Below are 19,880 nucleotides of genomic sequence, written 5' to 3'. Positions count from 1 at the left end.
AGATTGCATCTTCTCTCAAGTTACTTCTCTCAAGTGAATGTCAGAAAATTCACCCAGGTCTTCTCTTTTCAATAGCCCCCTTTCAAATTTCTGCTTTCAGTTCCTCTCTGATTCCCACAAATTTACCAATCATGTCTGAGAGGCTGTTGTGTGCTGACTGATTTTTATTGCCTTTGTAACCCTCCCTTGCAGTAGCCTCAAATCATCCCATCACTGTACTGAACCCCTACCACAGTAGCAATCTTGTGCCAAGATCTGATTGAAGGGCAAAAAATGCTTGTAATTTTTGAACTTTTCTAATGTAAAAATGTACTTGGATGAACTGGATACACTAAGGATGTTTTCACTTTCTCACAAAACACTGAGCAAGATAATGTTGTGGACACAACGTCGCTGCTTGGGTAGTTCTAGTTACCCAAGACAACCTTGGGAGAACAAGGAATAAGTGTACATATCCAGTCAATCTGTGAGGGTTACTTGAGAACTAGTGGTTCAAGTGCCAGAGGAAGAAACAGTATAACCCGGCAGGTATGGAGAGAAGTCCACCTGACCTAAGTGCAGACACTGAAAGAAGCAGGTCACTTCAAAATCCGTGTTGTTATGCCTTTGCTATATCTCTTAGTATTGTCTGCTGAGCATAGTGACCAGGGTTGGATCAGCGGGCCCCAGCTCATGTTGGGGATCCATCTGACAACACAATGTTAATATTCAGGTGTAAATCTTACCTTGCAAATGGAGACTGAAAGTGTGAATTCAGTGAATTCTTACTTCACTATGAACATTGTCAGGTTCCCTATGCAGAATGGGCAACATGCTGACATGTTAAATGACCTGATCTAATTTAATTTGAACAGAATAATTGTACAAAGCATAAAAATAGCATGACTAGGCATGAAGATAACTTAATATCAGGCTTTAACAACAGTGTCATTACTATGTTATTTGATCTATCATTGATCTACAATGAGAGGAGCACTTCTCTGGGGTATGCAAGAAAATGACTAATGGCCTATGAGAACAACATCTAAACTTTTTTGGTTTAGTTGTAGCCTTCTTAAAAGTTGCAGCTTGACGAAACATGAAGTTCCTGTATCATGATTTGGTAACCAGTTGCGAAGAGTTTATGTATATATATGTTCTGTATCTTACAGAGAAATGCTATATTTATTTCTGTATAACCAATGACAAGGAAATAAATGGTTGCGTTGGAAAGTTTACAGGATATTTTTGGTATTGAGTTATATGCTGTCTTTCTAGCTTCCCTTTGCTTCTGAGCACACAGTGGTGAAAGCTCAGTGCCTGGGGATGCCTTTGCCCCAGTGCTGCTCAGAGCAATACTGCAAGTGGTTTAATTCCAGGGAGTGCAGCTCTCTGGTAAAGTTGTGACCAGTTACCAAACTGGCTGTTTAAAAACAGCATCTTGCAAACAGTTCCCTCCCACTCCTGTCTCTCTTCCCTTTCACTTTGCTGGGTGTTAGTTTCACGGGAGCGTTATTCCGCTTCTCTCTCATTGCTCAAGATCAGGAACCAAAATCTCGACTCTCCATCTAAGTGTGTGGGAGGTCCTATTATTTTTTTTATATTAGCACCTGTTTATTCTTTATGCATGTCAGCTGAGGTTAATGGGTTCTGATATCTTCTTGGGACATATTTAATCTGATAAGCTCCAACATGGGATGTCCATGTCTTTTACGTAGCTTTATTTTCTTTAACAGTAAACAAAATTAATGATTTCTTAATGTTACTGATTTCTATCACTTCCATATGCATAGAAAGAATATCCTATTAAAAAGTGGCATTTTTATGAACCTCATAATTTTAGAAAAAGGTAAATATTGAAAACTGCTACCTGTAATTTTTTTTGTTGTTTTCTTTTTGTTTTACTGTTTTCTTGTTTCATGTTTTTTAGGCAACCAATGAAGAGCTCAGTATACAGAAGCAGACAGTCTTTGAACAGTCCTAGCCCAGGAGAAACTGAGATGGATCTCCTAGTGACTCGAGAAAGACCTAGACGTGGAATCCGTAACAGTGGATATGATGTAAGTTCATCAGATACATGCAGTGAAATTTGCTCAGCAAAGTCTTCACTTACTCTTGAAACTAGGAAACTATTTATAAGCTGCAAGTCAGAACACCACTGGATATTTAATGTTACGGTACATTATGTGCACTCAGCATCCTGAAAAAAGCTCTGGATACTGAGAGCACAAACTCTTTCATGTACTTTATAGCTGTACATCATTTAACAGTCTGAAACGCAAGCAAAGCATTCGTCCTGAAACTCAGTATTTGTCGAAATACTGAATTTTGAATTTAGATGGTTCTTCTAAGTATGTGGCCACTTACTTGATACTGGGTTTTCTTCATTACAATTAAAATCCTCTATTTTGTACCCCTGATGCTGCTCTCTTGATACAGAAGAATGAACAACCAATTTCTGGGAATTTCACTTAAGTCCCGATGTTAGTGTTTTGTGGAAATCCCCTAGGAACAGATATTGTCCTCTTACTACACCAGAACTGGAGTTTTGAATAGGTAAATGTCAAAACCAGCCAGAGGAGTTGCTGGTTTATGATCCAAGGAACTCACATGGCCAACACAAGGCTAAATGAGTTGTATTGTGTAGTCTGAACATACACTGAGTGCAGGTTGACACCGCGTGCGTGCACCCAGAATGAGGATAAAAATAGTCCCCACACGAGGGTAATGTAGGATTTTTCAATCTTTTGTCACATGTACAAAATGCTGTACCTCAGCCATCCCTGAAAATCAGTCCCTGGAAAAGGTCTAGACCATTCTGAAACATAGGGAAATTATTGGTGGTTTTTCATCCTCTATACTCCATAGATGACAAGCATTTTGTGTGGGGTTCAACTATCAACTCTTTCAGCTGCCAAGGATGTGTTTTTAGCAAGGTGAAGGAATGTACCAAGGTCAGGGGATGCATTCAAGGAAGTTTAAATCTTTTATAGAATTTTTCCGGGCATGCTGTAGGTGTCAGATTTCTTAAATGATTTCCTGCACTTGGACACTTCCCATCAGATTGCATGAGTCATGTTGTGCCATGTAAGTGGGATGACTGGTTAACTCCTTTCTGAGGCATTACAATACATCACTTTAGCCTGGAAAAAGAACAGTATAACCTGTTAAAATAGGTTTTACATTTTGCAGATTTTTTTTCTTACCCCACTTAAAAGTTTCTTATATTGGAGCTTTCTTACATAGTAAAAAATTTTGTGAAGTGAGCCTTCCCTCAGTATCCTGAAAAACATAAGTTTCAAGAAAACAAGAGATTTTTTTTAATATGCTAATATAAGGTAGTTTTTCATAGGTGATCTTTTCCTGAAAGGAATGTTGAAAACATTCTGGGAGCAGGCATGGCCTTCTGCTATTAGTTCAAAATTAATATACTGTAAGTAGTTAGCAGAAGATATTTTAAATATATTTTAATATATTGTGTATACTATATATAAAATATAATTCAAAGAAAAGTTGTCAAAAAACTTGAAATCAGTTTAATGAACTTATGCAGATTCTGAAATGTCCTAAAAGTAATTACAGCTCTGAGGTCCGTGCACATCACACACAAGTTTGCTTTTGTCTTTCAAGGTTGCAGTTGGGCGAGCTGTCTATGGTAGTCTTTTTTACTGACAAGTTATGTAAAATTCCTTTTGCCCAATGTGCTGCAGATTCACTGCAGTGCAACTCTGAATGTTTCCTGTCTGAAAGCAGAAAAATGCCAGGGAAAAATGGGACAGGATATTGAAATTTAGTTCCTGAGCCTCAGTTTGCAGCGTGGGCTGGTTTCCCTCACTCCTGTTTGAGGCTCCTCAGAGCTGTGCTTAGTGTCTGACAGGCTCAGTCTCCCAGGATACCCATAGGTGGGCACTTATCTATATTTATGCATGGCATTCATGTGGATCTCACCAGTGGTGCAACTAAACACCTCTGTAAATCTGACCTGTGAAAACGGGTGAAAAAGGGCTCTGAAAAAGGGCTGGTTTCTATGCTGAATCTTGCATCCTTTCTTTTTTTATGTAGTAACATCTTGTGCTATTTTTTGACATCCACTTTGTTGTTCGAAAGGTTCCAGTTTTCTTGGGGTCCTGCTAACAACTTTCTCCCAGTATGTTGTTTAGCAGCATCTTCTGCCGAAGAGTGGTGAAATTTGGGTTTTATAAGCAGCTCCAAATAATTAAATTCATGAATTAAATAGCTTATAATATCTTCAAGTCATTTTTTTTTAACTGTTACCACTCTACCCAGGTTATGTGCTGAGATTTATCTTCTCTACAATGGTAAATGTTTTTTAATTTATTTCTTAAAAGAGACTAAGATCCCCCAAATTCTTTCAGAAAAATTCTTAACATCCGCTAGACTCATATGCACAACCAAATCATGAGAATTTATGATCTGTATGATTTTGCTTTGTCCATTAAACAGGAGAGGGAAGTGCAAGCCCAGAAATCTGGCATTCCACACTACTGATTTTTTTTTTGTTTTGTATTTTTGATTTCCCTTACATAACAGATTGCTAATATTTCAATTATTATTTTCTAAAAATACTTCATTCCCTATAATGATTTTCTGGTGATATTTCTTTGAATCGTGATTCTGTTTCTCAGAGCTAAAAACTGGTGAGGATAAGAGGTCAATAATTACAAACATGTCCATATAGAATACATGGCTTTTCAAAGCATTTTGGAGTATATTCTACTGTTTGATGTTATGAGTATATTATTTGCCTTTATAGCACCTTTTATAAATGGATTATTATTGAACAGTACCTGTCTTTCAATTTTAAATAATTGCAACAGAGTTTAATATCATCACCTTCACCTAGCGAGTAGATTAAGGGAACTTCATATTAACACGTTTATTATGTCCAACACATTCACAGACAATGGTGAGTACAGCAAATGCTATCATGAAAGATTCCAGAACTGCTAGGCTGCCAATGAGCTTATACTAGGGCAGAAAATATTTAGGCTGTTTTAGGTGTAAAAGAAAGAAAATTACCGCATTATATATATTTAAGAGCTCAATATACAAAATAATTTACTCATATAATTTTATTGATACAGTTAAATTAATGCAAATCCTTAAAAAGCTTATGGATTAACACTAGAAGTGTAGAAAGTTTGTCTCTCAGTACAGGACTTCCTTTTCCTTCTTCACATAACTGCAGTTCCTTGTATTATATAGTAACTGTGTATGAACCTTACCTGGATTTTTATGTATGGTAACATTAACGTATAGAGGCATCTATTTATGATACTTACATGTTTCACTTGATAGAAAAGCAAATGACAGAATGAATTAAATTAAATTAAATTTTAAAACTTGAGGAAAATTAATGGTCGCCAGTCTCCTCCAAAATCTTCATTCCAAGTTTTATATTGATAAATCAAAGCTGGCTTTATGTTGACTGCTAATATGCATCCTTTAGTCATATGGTATATTTTAAATATTCTATAGAGGTCTGATGGCTTCACCAAGGGGTTGTGGTAGAGAACCTGATTTATTTCAGCATTGGGTAATGAATAGGTCTCTTGTGGGATTCCATTCATTGATGTTTATACAGTCATGAAGAAATAGAATAACCATGTTTATTAATTATCCAGTTGGGCCAGTACGATTTCAGAGGCTCTTTGGTTGCACTTATACAAACTACCATTGCATTTTATAGTCAGGCTTCTAACATTTTCCTGGTTTTTATTTACCCTACCCTGTAACAACACAGATAACAATGGAATAAAAATGCACGAACTTATCTGTATAGAAGGAATTACCCTAGGAGTAACTCTCCAAGTTAAGCATCACGAGTTCTATCTGCTTGTTAGAGTATGTGCTTCATTCACTGTTCCCACATTAGTTTTTGGATAAATTTCTGTTTGGTGGCTAGGTAAGATGACTGAGCTAGGTCAGGATATTTTCTGCAAGGGGCAGGACCTAGTTTATGGTGTCATTGTTGGCAGTCCTCTGTGGGTTATAAAGTTCAGGAAAACTGCTAGACTTTAATTCTTCTGAAATCTTAATGTGGAAGAATGGACAAATGGATTTCAGTCCCTGTAGCTGTAACAAGTGGTCCCTTGTAAGGGGTCTTTCATAGTGATGCTACTATTTAGGAAGCCATACTCTTCCTGGCACAGTTGTATTCCCGTTGTTACTAACAACTAAGAAAAGAGTTTAAACACTAATTCTAATTGTTTTTAAGTGAATCATTGACAATTAAATCTGCTACAGAGTGTCCCTGCTAGTTTTTGCAGCAAACAATGGAGGATATAAATGAGTCTTTGATTCCCTGGCTATTATACTCGCCTGCATCATATCACTCCTTTCCAATATTTGTCATGTGTCTATATTGTCACAATTCCTTACTTTGTATATGTTACATCTGTGTTTGAGAATGTTTTGTCTGAAGCAGCACAAATACTGTCTTGTAAAGCTTTTTATGTATACATGCTTTTATTCCATCCAACAGACTGAGCCTGAAATTATAGAAGAAACAAATGTTGACCGTGTCAACGAGCCTCGGAGTTACGTCAGGTCCCGTCAGGCCAAAGGCCACTCAGAGACCTCAACTTTAAGTTCTCAGCCCTCCATTGATGAGGTTCGACAGCAGATGCATATGCTCTTGGAAGAGGCTTTCAGCCTGGCCTCTGCAGGCCACGGAGGACAGAGCAGGCAGGAGGCGTACAGCTCAGCACCGCACTTGCCCTACTCAGAGGTTGTGACCAGTGCTCCTGGTACCATGACCCGACCTAGAGGGGGGGTACAGTGGGTACCCACATACAGACCAGAAATGTATCAGTACAGTTTACCAAGACCAGTAAGTGAAACTTCTCTTTAGTAATATCATAAAGATATTTCTACTCTGAGACACCTTTTTTTTAAAGATAATGCCCTATTTACATGCTTAGCACCAGATGTAAAGCCACACTTACAGCAAATGAGTAGTGGGGTGTATGTAAGTATGCTTACCCATACCCATCTCTTGCATGAAGACTCTTAGTATCTATTGTAGAAGCAAAGTTGTCTTGTCTAATTTTTGCTTGAAAGATTGGGCTGCATTAAGCTTCAGGCTGTTAAACAGAGCAAGAACTTGTTTGCAGGTCTTCTATTCACTGAACACACATTAGGAAGCAATCTGGTTTTGCAGAACAGCTATGTAGGCAGCTGCATATGAAGCATTCAACACTTCTGCATGAGGTCCATCACTGAAGAGCATCATTGCAAGAGAAGGAACCAAGTAAAATAATCAGCAACCTGAAATGTGTGCTGTTATTGACAGTCTTGCAGTTACAGCCATTGACTTGGGACTCTAGAGAAGGTTTAATTTCACAGGTTTCTCAGTTGGCATTATGTAAGCTGTGCTCTGTCCCTTATTTTCTAGCCTCAAATTGTGGCTAACCTGTCCTTACCTAACAAAATAAATAAATAAAGAACTGAAACCCACGGATGAAAATTGTTAATGAATTTTGTAGATGTCTAGACAGCGGTCGCAGTAGCACTGTGCACACCATCAACATGTTAAATCACCCCTGAATTCCCACACATGATATTGTGAAACTCAACAAAATATTTTCCTTCTCAGATGTCAGGTACAAATCTAAACAAGAGATGATTGCTTTAAGATGAGAAATAGCCCATCTATCAATATGAGTGTAAAAAGTTGTTCATTTAAAGGTTGTTGTTTTTTTTTTTTAGGTCAGAAATGATTTTTTTTTTTTTTTGAAAGAAGGCATTTTAAATGGAATCTCTTACTCTGGCTAGAGTAACAGAATAATGCAGACAAATGTCCTCAGTTCAAAATAACTGTTACTATGACTTCCTTCCATGGTAATAATTAAAAAAATACATTAAAGGATGCCCTTCTCAACTCTTCTGAACATATTTGAAAGCCAATGGCACTGCCTGCAAAGGTTCAGGCTGGTGCTATTTATATCATGCCAAAGGTTATTTCTGTCACTTTGAAATTGGTCCGATGAACTTCATACAGCATATAATCATATTTTATGGTTAGAATTCGATTACAAGCTTAAGAGACAGCTAATGTGTAGTCAAATTACTTTGACACTTCAGAGAGTCTTTCTAAAATGAAATTAAAATTATCATATGGCAGCAGATTTTTATAAAATGTAATAGCCATACTTTTTTGTAGAATGCTTCTCTATTTTCTTTCTAAGACTCATTACTCTTCCAGATCATCTGCATGTTTAGGACTGCATTTGCTTATTTTTCTGGTGTTTTGAAGATAGTGTTAAAAAGTTCCCTGAAGATAACTGGTCCCCACAGATTAGGATAGGCACAGCCTGTTGGACTTCGGATAAGGGCTGTTAATTCATAGTTTTCTGCATATTAGTTTCACAAATACGAGCTGTACTTTAACTAAGTCATTTACTGGTTTGTTCACAAATGGAGATGGACAATTGGAATTGAAAATATCCAGCTGAGATGTGTGTGGGAAATGAGCTGTGGGTAGGAAAAGCATGGAAGAAACACTGCTCTCAGCACCTTAGAAGTTGTTTGCCTACCCAGCATACCTCTGCCCAGCAGCTCTGAGGGAGATGCTGTGATGGGGAGTGCTCAGGAGTGGGTTGGCTGATGTAGACAAGGGCTCAGTGAGCTGAGGGGGGTGAGTGACTAGCCTCAGGCAGCTTTGGGCATGAGAAGTACCTGAGCACTGGGATGTTTGGTATACAGGGAATGATGTTACCTTTGCACACCAGGAGTTATTTATTTTTGCCCATTATTAAAAGCCAGTTCTTAGTGGCAATTGAAAGTCCACATTAACAATGCTATTATAATGCAAAATCTGGATTCAAGAGCATTTTTCTGCTTAAATGGAACAAATGCAGACATTGACTTTGCCATTGGGTCTTTAGATACAAGGCAAGTATAAAGGTCTTCAGTCCATCACTCCCTTCTTAGATCTGGCTCTTGGCAGTCCAGTTACACTAGACTAAAATTTTTACAAGATCCCACAAACATTCCAGTAACTTGAGGGCACCTTTAGGTCTTACGAAGCCTAATGCAATGGCATTTCATAGGTGACACAAGTGCTGCATAAAATTTCTAGCACAGACATGCTGTACCATAAAGCACAAATGGTAAAAAGATTGAGGCAAAACAGCAAAAAATGTGCATGCAAATTTTCATTTAGTGTTTTCCTCTGTGCTATATGCTTTCAGGGCAGCAGGACCACTCTTCAGGTCTCCATTTCTTCAGGTCTCCACCATGTTATGGATCTTTAATTTTTTACTGTCAAATTCTTTGCTAGTTCCACCATCAAACAGCTGTGTATGTCTCCAGAATGTGCATGCATCTTCTTTTTTCTTTTCCTTTTTTGTTCTTCCTTTTGATGCTGTCTGTGTTTTTTTTGGGTTTTTTTTACATGCTAACATTAATACCTAATAAATTATCTGTAGCTCTTGTGAAGGAATGCCTGTTTGCTGAACTGCCCATGGATGACCTGTGATAACAGGATTCCTTCATATGGTGTTTGTGCCTTCTCCTGGCAGAGAAAAGCTAGTGAAATGCAGACGTTTAGTGGAGTTCTGGAGCCTCCAAAAATGAGATGAGCAACACTTGGCTGGGTCCTTGTCATCCAGCTGGTATACTACGACTGGAGGATGGAGTTGCAGCGTGGAGTGTGTAACACAAACCTGACAGCCAGCGTTGTGCCTTGGCAGATCACATTACTGCTTTGGAAATTTGCACAGCTGAGTTGAGCGGAAAGCTATGGCCAGGGAATAAAACCACTTTATTACAAGGCTGGACCAGTTCCCATCTCTCCTCTTTAGTGCTCTGGAAAGAGGAGTGAAAGTAAGAGATCTCGGAATCCCAAGGTGAGACCTTAGCACTGTACAACAGGCACTGATGGACAGACTGAGTGACCGGTAACGTATCCAGATCCTCAGAGCTTCTTTTCATTTAACAGGTAAAGTGAGAGTATTTTATGAAAGTTCAGCCACTTTCAATAACAGTTACTAAACTAAGTATAAAACAGGACAGCTAGCAAAGCAAAACCAAATCCAGCTGAAATAAATCAATTTGCATTATTCCTGGATTGCAATTTAATAATCAAATTAGTAAAATCATTCAATAAGTAAACAAAGACACTGCCTTTTTATTTTCTATGGTGAGTTGCAAGGAGGTGGGTATTTCTGTAATCAGAAGGCAACATAGAATAATTTCACCTAAGAGAAATCTGTAAGTGGAGGTGATAAAAATATTTTAATTCTGCAACCAGGGAAATGTAGCCTTAAAGCTAGCTGCAAAGTTTCTTCTTTAGATTTTAGTTATTGTGGGCTGATTTAACTTTACTTTCCTGCATCCTGACAGGTGGTACCTTAGACTTCCGTGGGTTGTAGGAAACATTGGTTCAGGTGTCTGCTGGTGGCTGGACTGTATCTTCCAGAGGATTGTGTTGACGTCTCCTGGGCCCAGAGACTGAAATTTCTCTGATAAACTGTACTTACTAATTTTTAAAATTCTTCACTGGTTTGCTTTTTAAATTGTCTCTGTTTTAGCCACAACAGACTCCTTCACTGGCATTTCTTCCTGAAAGGTTGACATTGAGTACCTGTGCAGTCTGTCCTGAATCTCAAATTTGATTACTTCTGCCAGTGATTGTTATAGCCTTTGTATTACACAAGTCTTCATTTTCAACAAAATAGAGTTTGGAATCCATGCGGAATATTCCTCTTTTTAAGTGGCTTTGGTTTTTGGTTTTGTTTGCTTTTTTTTGTTTGTTTTGTTTTGTTGTTGTCATTTGTTTTGGATTTTTTTGTGAGCAACAGAAGTGCTACAATGTTTTTTTAAGAGGATAAAAACTAATTTTGAAGAATAAAATTAGCTGGATTTTCTGTAAAATAAGCTGTTGTGGTTTTGGTTGGTTTTTTTTTTTAATTGGATTTACAACAGTGTACAAATTTCAGTGAAGTGTCTTTATTTCTACAATCATCTCATGAACCTAAGGGTTTTTTTAAACTTACAACAGACACATCTCTAGTAAAACTTTTGTTTATTTAACCTCTGAACATTTTTTTTTCATTTATATGTTGCATGTAGGAAAACACTAATGCCCCAACCCATTGGAGAAATTCTAGAAATCTGATTAGAGTTCACTCTTGCAACCTTTTTTATGTCTATAGAAGCTCAGCACAAAGGACTGACTGCCATCCCCCAGGATGGGCTGTTCCTCAGCATGATGTAGCATATGTCTTAACAGGATTTTTCACCCTAATAGGATTCCCTCTACCCACCCATTAGCAGAATATTGCCACTCGCTCAAAATTGTTCATCTCCTATGTAAGCAGCAAAATAAGTGCTTCAAATTTCTATTTTACTTTTTAACCCAAAAATTTTCAGTGCAAGTCACAGTACCTTTGTGAGCTGTTCTCTGTGATCCATTGAAATGCCTTCTTGGATGTCCATATGCCAAAGCACATCAACTAAAGTGCAAGAGAAAACCCAAACCTACCTCTGTGTCTCTGTCTACCCTGTTATACTCAAGCAGCATCTGGAGTCACCGACCACTCTGAAACATTTGCTCATGTGCTGTTCCTTTAAAATAGGGAGGGGAAAAAGAGAATTTCATACTTGGTACAAATGCATGCTGAGAGCAAGATGTGGGATGAAAGGCTTGAGAAGCCAGAAGGAAGTGTTCAGTTCGGCTTATGAGAGCACTGCCAGCTTTTCAAACGCAGAAGAGGCATTGCAGACTATTTCAAGTCCAGCACTATTAGGAGAAATCTAATTGAGGTTTTCTTTGATGCAAATAGCATTTGCATCTGCTATACAGTTCTTTCATTAAAAATCAGTATTTCCAACCTCTGGCTAGGAAATGTACCATTGCCTTTTTAGATATGTTTTTCCACCTAAATATAGAAACACTTTAAATACCATTGTAGCATGGTGAAAGTAAATATTAGGAGACTTTGTAGGTGGCATGAAAGGAAAAATTATTTTCACAGACAAGCCTTTGAGGGACTCTACCCTACTTTAAAAGGGGTGGCAATGAGAGGCAGGAGAAAGATGCTTAGTCTGTATTGCTTTTCCCTTAGAGACACTGACATCAAAAGTCAGTATTTGCTAAGTTACCTTTCCTCTATGTTAAACCAGTTTGGCAGCTATTTGAGAAAGAAGGTATTGGAACACTGTGTAACTGTGTAACAATGTGTAACTTCTAAAGATGATTACTGGAAGATAGTGTTTTTTGATATTTAGTGTGGGATTTATATTGCCAAATTCATACATAAATGTAGGTGTTAAGTCGGAGCTAATAATGTGAATCCTGTAGGCTCTTTCTACAGGCGGGAGATAGAGAGTGACTCATACCATGGTAATGTGCTTTTAGCTTTCTTTGCTGTTTGTGGAGGGACCTTCTCTGACTAAACCAGATATCTCTTGTTTAGAGGGCCAAATTCCCATCACTGGACTTTGGACTCTAGTTTTTGTCAAAATGCCTATTTCTTAATACTGGACAGCCTCCCCATAATTTATTATTTAGTATTGCTCTGATCTTATCTTTAATACTGCACGTTACTCTGCAGCATCATCAATAAAAGCATCATTTAAAAAAACCACAAACCCAAAAATATGTGTTGAAGAAAAGTGTCAATGAAGCACTAGACTGGTATCATACCTCTGTCCTTAAGTATATTTAGCCAAATTATGACCTCTAATCTGTAGCAGTGCAAAGAATTGAGAGAAATTTTGTACTACATGTCATTTCTTGTGTGACATGGGTTTCATGCACATCATTACTCATCCTTCGCATGTATTAGTGATGAAATCCAGAATTACTATGGGCACAATGCTTAATTTTGTGACTTAGCGAGTTGGTTTTGTGTTCCTCTGAATCGTTCCGCTTTTTCAAAACCGTTTGATACCTTTGTTATTGCTTTAGAAAGTTACAGAGCTTGGTGGTTTTTGTGAAGAATTTTCTTTTCATCTCTTCAAGGCTGAAAGGAAGAGGTTGAAATATGCATTGCTCACAGGCAGCGTCACTTCAGTAGATGCTGCTCTGAGGATGCTTTCTGAATCTTTAAAATACTTTGTTTCTGGAGAAAGTGAAAATATCGAGATCTTTTTCCTGTGAGTCCAAAGCAGCTGTTGAGTCTCACATAGTTGTAACAGATCTGCTTTGCCAGCAAGGTTACAAATGTCAGAGACAGTGTTTCATAATTTTTATTTTAATTAGACTTCATCTTGGCTCTGAACTAATTTCCTCATGTTTTCTCTCACATCCTAAAATCACCCAAGCACTGTAAATTCTCAAATAAAATGCAATTACTATTGATGGCACCAAAAAGTTACTTCCTGTTGGCTGGCACGGGAAGCAAATATTTAATTTCTGACTTTCTGTGTTTTGGGTTTTTTTTTTTAATTATTTGATTAAGATCTACTGCTGTTTCAGAAAATATTTGTCTCCTTTACAGGCTTACAGATTCTCTCAGCTTCCTGAGATGGTGATGGGTTCTCCTCCTCCTCCTGTCCCTCCCAGAACAGGTCCTGTGGCTGTTGCCTCTCTCAGGAGGTATTTATCTGTTCTTTTATTTTAGGTATGATCTCTAAAAACCAGTTGTAATAAGAACTGGGGCAAACCCTGAAGGGACAGCTACAAGCCACTTAAAAGGCACTTATAAAGACACATTCATGCAATTACAAGCATGTTGTTTTTATTCCATTTTAACATGAAGAGAAAAGGAATAACAATGAATTTTCTCTTCTACTAGCTAATCAATTTCAATAAAATTAGGAAATCCAGGCTCTGATTTATTTTAAAACATGCTTTGCCTCAACTCGCATAATGACGTATTGTATTGCGGATGTGTGGTAGATAATTTGCACTGTCATTCTCCCTGCTTTTCTCTATTGTACGGGCTTGCAACAGGATATGGATGAATTGTAAGATGTTTCTCAGTTCCCCAGGTCTGGTGATTTCTGCCTAGCTTTCAGATATTTCATACCTATGTTTCCAAAGCCAAATACGTGCAACCGCCTGATTGCCTTAGCTCATTTTGCATCTTCCTCACAGTAGGGCACTCTATAAAATGCATTTCAAGGAATTTTTACATTTCTGTGGTGGATGAACTTATTTAGCCTTCAGTGCTGTGCTGTTAGTTGCTGCCTGGTGCCAACTGCAATTCGAGGCACTGCAGGTCTGCTGAGAGGTGCTGTGGCACACTGAGGCCAAAGGGAACTTTTCTGAGTGGCTGCTAATGATACCGTAACTACATCCAAATATTCAGAATACGGACACTGTCTGTTGACATATTCTTGTCCATCCATTACATTTTACTCTAAAGCAATGGGGACACACCATTTCAAAATATGTTAGTAATTCCCAAGTGCAATTAACGTTTCTTACCACAGTAGCTTCCTACTATATGATACCATGTCATATTTACTGTAGTAATGTGGTACTGTCTACAGTCTTGTGTTGATGAACTATGATAAAGCTCTGTTTTTTTGTGTTGCATGTCACAGGCTTTTGTTTGAAGGAACAAGCAAAGGCTCTGTGCAATGGTAATGGCAAAGTAGAGACCAAGCTAAAGAAGTTGTTCTCAGACTTCTCCAGACTTGCTGTTCTCCAGTTTTTCTCCAAACTTCTGTCATGCCAGAGCAAATTCAGATAGCTTGTTCCTAGCTGACTTGTCATACTGTAACTGATAGGCATGCATGTGAATCTCATCTGTCAGTCAGAATGCCAAGTTTCTATTTTTTTTTCTTCCTTAATGCACAGGTCTACATCAGATATTGGCAGCAAAGTGAGAATACCTGAGTCCAGTGGGGCAGATCAGGCTCAGCATCATGATCAGGCATCTTTCGCACCTGGTTCAAGAGCTCCAATGTCTGTTGGTCCACTTGATCAATCAGCTTTTCACTCAGGTAAGAATAATAGTGCAGACCCAACTTGCAGCTTTGAGAACCTCACAGTTTATTTTGCGTATAAATGAATGTGTTTGATACCACAAATACAGATTATTATTTGGAGAAAGATTGTATTAGGTGTTTTTTCTGGTGCATCTGAAGAAGGCCTACAAAGGATTGCTCCTTTCTAAGTGCAGCATCATCTGCATTTTAAAATACTACTTATCCTGTAGGGGCACCAGGAAGTGGTCATTTCTGAAGGTAAGATTCAGCAGTAATGTACCAGATGGTCTTTGTTAAAGTATGGCATTCTGCTGGCTTACTGATAAGGACCCTGGATTACTGAAGCTCAGTAAAACAGTTAATCTGTACCACAAATTCCAGTGGAATTTTTAAGGCTGGTACAGAGGATGTTGGCTGGCAAAAGCAGAAGTTGCAGTATTGGGACTGCTGCACAACTTGTATGTTGTGTTGCAGCATGTACAGCAACGGGGTTCTGAGAGGCATGGAGAAATGAGTTGGATGCTTCCATAATTTTATCAGTCAGAGTATCAGGCCAAGTTCTTGAAAGCAGAGTATGTACAATGGAGCTCTAAGAAGTACTGCAAAACGAGGTTTAATGGCATTCAGCTCTGCTTGGTTTGTAAGGAAAGGGAGGAGAAGCAAGTGGACATGAATAGTGTGTGTGAGACTGAGGTTTTTCAACCTGACCGTGGAATGAATTTGATCACTCTCTATTTCCCCTTGAGAAACTTAACCCCTAGCCTTGTCACAACAGTGAGCTGCTGAGTGTGAGGTAAATTGAAGATACATGCCCCCTTCCCTTCAAAACACAAGACAGCAGTGCTTTTACATAGTCAAAGGTTATCTGTTACTTTGTCTCCTATTTTGGAGAAGGTAGTTCCTGCTCAAGTGCAGAACTTAAAACGTTTTGCATCTAAAAGTCCTGGTTTAAAAGGCCTAATGAGTTCCTGGTCCTTTTGATATTAATTTTGTTTATGAATTAATTGATTTAATCATGAGATTAAGCAGATAAACTGTTTTGATGGTATCTGGATGACATTTAGCCAGGAAAATATTTGAAATAGCTTCTTATTGCAAAATAGGTTTTCTTGAAGAGATGTAGAAAAGAGCTTACAAGATTAAAAAGAATTTACACTGTCAGTTCAAAAATTTTGAAATTAGTAGGTTTATTAGATATTATTGTTCTGTTTCTCTGCCAGAAAAAATTTCTTTCTTAGCTTTCTCAGAAATAATAGAGAGTTATCTGCACTGTATTCAACATCTTCAACTGAGCATAATCCTGTGGGTATGCAAATCTGTTGTCAATTTATTAAATATAGTAGGTTTGAAGGATTCATTCTACTCTCGCTTCTTGTCATACCTTCTGCAAATGGTACATGTAAATCTGAACAGAGTAGATACTCAGCCTTTCATTTTAAAGCATTTCAAGCTCTAAAATAGGCCACACTACCTAGAGACCTTTCTTCATGTGTGCAGTAATGTGTTCTGTGTAATATACTCTTTTTATCATTTCCAGTGATGTGCAGATTTTTTGCTGTGTGTTAAAAACAGGTATGTTGTGTTACCACTGAAGAGTGGCTGCATTTCAGAAGGGACAAAATGACCTTCATGTACATTGTGGAGTTTGCCAGAATAATTCTGGGAGTAGTTGGATGAAACTTTCCTATATGATAGATGCTACAAAAGGCTGTAATACAGGGAAAGACAAGGAGAGTTGTGAAAAACCTGCAAGTGTAATACAAGGATTTCTAATGTTCTGATAGGAAAACAACTTTTTATTGCTTCAATACATGAATAAATTGCTGCAGGTGATGATTTGGCATGAAGTGGTCTAATGTTGCTCTCGTGCAGCCCCTCATCAACATCAGCTCTAAGATAGAGATGTTGCGGTAAGAACTGCAATAAAGTATTACGTCTGCTAATTGAGTGTTCATTTTGAGTAGTGGCTCATTTTGGTGTGGTTAAATTAAAATTTTGGTGTAGAAGTCATGTATCATCTTCAGGAGCAGTACTACATATCTGAAGAATATTTATTTCCAGCCTTCCTAACTCATTTAAAATAGCAAACCTTGTGCTGTCTGTGACCTGGGAAGAACAGAGATTATCCATACGTCTTCTCTTAGCCCTTCTCCTTCCAAACCAAGGGGCTGGAGGAATCGGATAGAGGTCCTGTGAGATACCTTGTGACTACCTGCCATGCAGGCGTACTTCGTAGATACCACTGCTTCATAGCAATTCCATGGTGACTGCTTCTCTGAGGGCTTTGTTCAGTACCTGATAAAGATGATACAGAGCTTTCCCACCCAGGATTTAGGAATGAGGATTTTGTGACATTATTGTAGCAGTGGTACACTGCTGGTGTCTGCCTTCATGTGTAAATAGGCACTAGGGGAAGGAAGACTTACTGGACAAACAAGTTGTTTGTATTTTATTGTACACTTGGCAAATACATGGAGTTATGATGACTTCTCTCAAGGGAATAGTGGGATCACGCTAGAAGATGCTGGTCTTCAGACAGCCTAGTTATATCCTGTGGACCATCTGAGTAATTGCAGCAAGAACCACATTGTTCTCTGCATCTCTGTGAGCCCCAGTTATAAAACCTACCTGAAAGACCAGATGTAGCCACATCCAGAAATTTGGCTAAACCTCATACCAGGAAGGCTGGTTTCTCCCATTCAACTTGGAATTTGACAGTGGAAATTTAGTAGAGGCTTTCCTGGACATCCCTATGCATACATCTTGATTAAGATGTGATAAAACTGATTTGATGTCTACAAGTTTCCTTGGAAATACTTAAGTCATAGCTGCATAATTTATTGCAGTCATAGGCTGTTGCTGGAAAAGGAACTGAGCAGGTTGAGCCTTGGTGTTTTTTATGGAAGCATTGAAGTTTTATGATGGGGTTATTGTGATTACAGCCTTTTAAATGTATCACTCACCCATTTTTTTGGTAGGTTTTGCGCCTAGAGATTTTAAGACAGTTTTATTGTGTAAACTGAATGCTCCATAACCTGGTGTTGAAAAGTGCACTACTCTGAAACTCATGGTAATAACAGCTGAAAATTTAATATATGGAAGCAAATGTAAGAGGATAGAAAGCCTTTTTTTCTAATGAGTCAAAGTTTTGATGAAGAACAGTTGTTACAAGGATCAAGTCCTAAGGTCTAGGTCCTCACATCTTTATCTAAAGACTGTGCATGATTATAGACACAACTGGAAATCTTGCTTTCTCCAGTATTTCCCAACATTATATAGATGTTCTTGTCAGATGGTGGGAGCCTTACATCCAACCAATAGTGATCTCATTCTCACCAATAAAAAAAATAATACTGAGGCCGGTTACTTCATAAGCATTATCTTCTAATTTATAACTGAAAATGTCAGATATTAATTATCTATTCTCTTTCTTAATAGGAAATACTGTACCAGCAGTGTTTGCCATACCAGCAGCAAACCGACCTGGCTTCACAGGCTATTTTATCCCAACACCACCCACCGCATACAGGAACCAAGCCTGGATGCCCTATGGTGGAGAGAATGAATTATCAGGGCAGTGGGCAGACTCAGTAAGCATCCTTGCCTTTTTAACTGCATATATTTTCTTTGTTTTGCAGAGGAGGGGTTTTAAGCAATGCTAAATGATCAGCAAAGAATTTGAACAAGATAATTCTTCCTTGAATGGTAATAATCTCTAGTAGTGAAAAGTTATGAGAAGGGGCACAGATACTTTGGCTGTCCATCCCACATACTGTAAGGTATTTTTGAGAATTAAATAATTCACTAGGTTAGGGGTTGGCATTCATTCAAAGTTGGTGGTTTAGGTAACGTTTTTCTTTCACAAGACAGAGGTTAAATATTTGGATAGGTACGTGGCAGGAGCAGGTCATGCTGCCTCTCAAGGTGCTTGAAAGATGGAGAGCATGCTTCTCTCATGACAGCTCGGCTCTCAAATCCTTGCTCCTGGATCTGCCACTGCACCGCCTATATAGTGTTTCAAGTCCTCCTGCAGACTGGAGTTACAGATCATAAATTAAATAATGAATTGCACAATCCTAGTCTGAGGCAGACATATTTTTACCAAAAGTATACCTATATTTTAAAGAAATAAAGTTGAAACATCCTGAAATGAATTGCAGTAGTTTATCATGTTTGAAACAATTCCTAAAATGTAGGGCTTTTTTCCATTAGGAAAAAAAAGATCAATTCTGCTGCTTGAGCTCACATCTGGTATTTATGCAGAACCAATTCAGCTAAACAACCTTGGAGACAGATTCTATTTCCTTGTGCATGTCACCAACAGAATATTTTAGCAAATTGCAGTTGGAGTCGAATTGCAGTTGGCTTTGAGCAGCTAAGCAAGAGATAACATGGTCATATAAATGTTCCCGGGGGCGGCTATTTGTTGCCAAATCTTTATTACTGCTCCTGATGCCTGCGAGGAGAAGAATTCAGTTTGACTGTCAGATGCAAGTCTGAGTCTGTAGGCTGAACTGTCAAGGAAAAAGATGTTCATCTGTAAGCTGAGTACATCTGTTGATGTGTCCCTGACACCTGGAGGCTTGTGATGCTGTCATACAGATGTGCTGCCCTTTAAAGCATGGAAAACCTTTTTATTTTCTTTTTTGTTTGGTTAGTTTGTTTGTTTGGGGTTTCGGGTTTTGTTTGTTTGTTTTTAGCCCTATTGACATTTTAAATCCTGGAGGCCCATTATATCGGAGCAATCATTTTAAACTGTTTCTTTAAGAAGAAGAAAACCCCACAAAAACAAAAGATGAAGAGTAATTTACTTGTCTTCCATTCTTTTTCTCTTTTGTATCCCTACTTCTTGGTTGCAGTCCCATTAAAAAAAAGTCAGGTAACACTTGTCAAAAGAGGAGACTGAAAACAAACTGGACAAAACTGGAAAGCAAGTTTCTGGCTCCAGTTCCTTTCTCTGGAAGGAGAAGAGTGTAAACCTGTTGAAGGTTTCC

At 38.2% G+C, this 19,880-nt stretch overlaps 1 protein-coding gene across 1 annotated transcript in view; it reads left to right on the top strand.

Moving 5' to 3' along the window:
* Nucleotides 1-19,880, top strand: part of LOC104546113 (UPF0606 protein KIAA1549L-like) — a 42,513-nt gene that overhangs the window by 20,184 nt on the left and 2,449 nt on the right. The window contains exons 7-11 of the mRNA XM_010191410.1: nucleotides 1,910-2,039; nucleotides 6,485-6,832; nucleotides 13,449-13,546; nucleotides 14,756-14,901; nucleotides 18,325-18,476. Coding sequence (XP_010189712.1) covers nucleotides 1,910-2,039; nucleotides 6,485-6,832; nucleotides 13,449-13,546; nucleotides 14,756-14,901; nucleotides 18,325-18,476 — 874 coding nt within the window. The remainder of the gene's footprint in view (nucleotides 1-1,909; nucleotides 2,040-6,484; nucleotides 6,833-13,448; nucleotides 13,547-14,755; nucleotides 14,902-18,324; nucleotides 18,477-19,880) is intronic.

This window comes from Mesitornis unicolor, unplaced genomic scaffold, assembly GCF_000695765.1.
Source record: "Mesitornis unicolor isolate BGI_N332 unplaced genomic scaffold, ASM69576v1 scaffold17649, whole genome shotgun sequence".
In the NCBI taxonomy this organism is placed as follows: Eukaryota; Metazoa; Chordata; class Aves; order Mesitornithiformes; family Mesitornithidae; genus Mesitornis; species Mesitornis unicolor.
The sequence above is the reverse complement of the archived record's forward strand: the minus strand, read 5'-3'. Positions and strand labels throughout refer to the sequence as shown.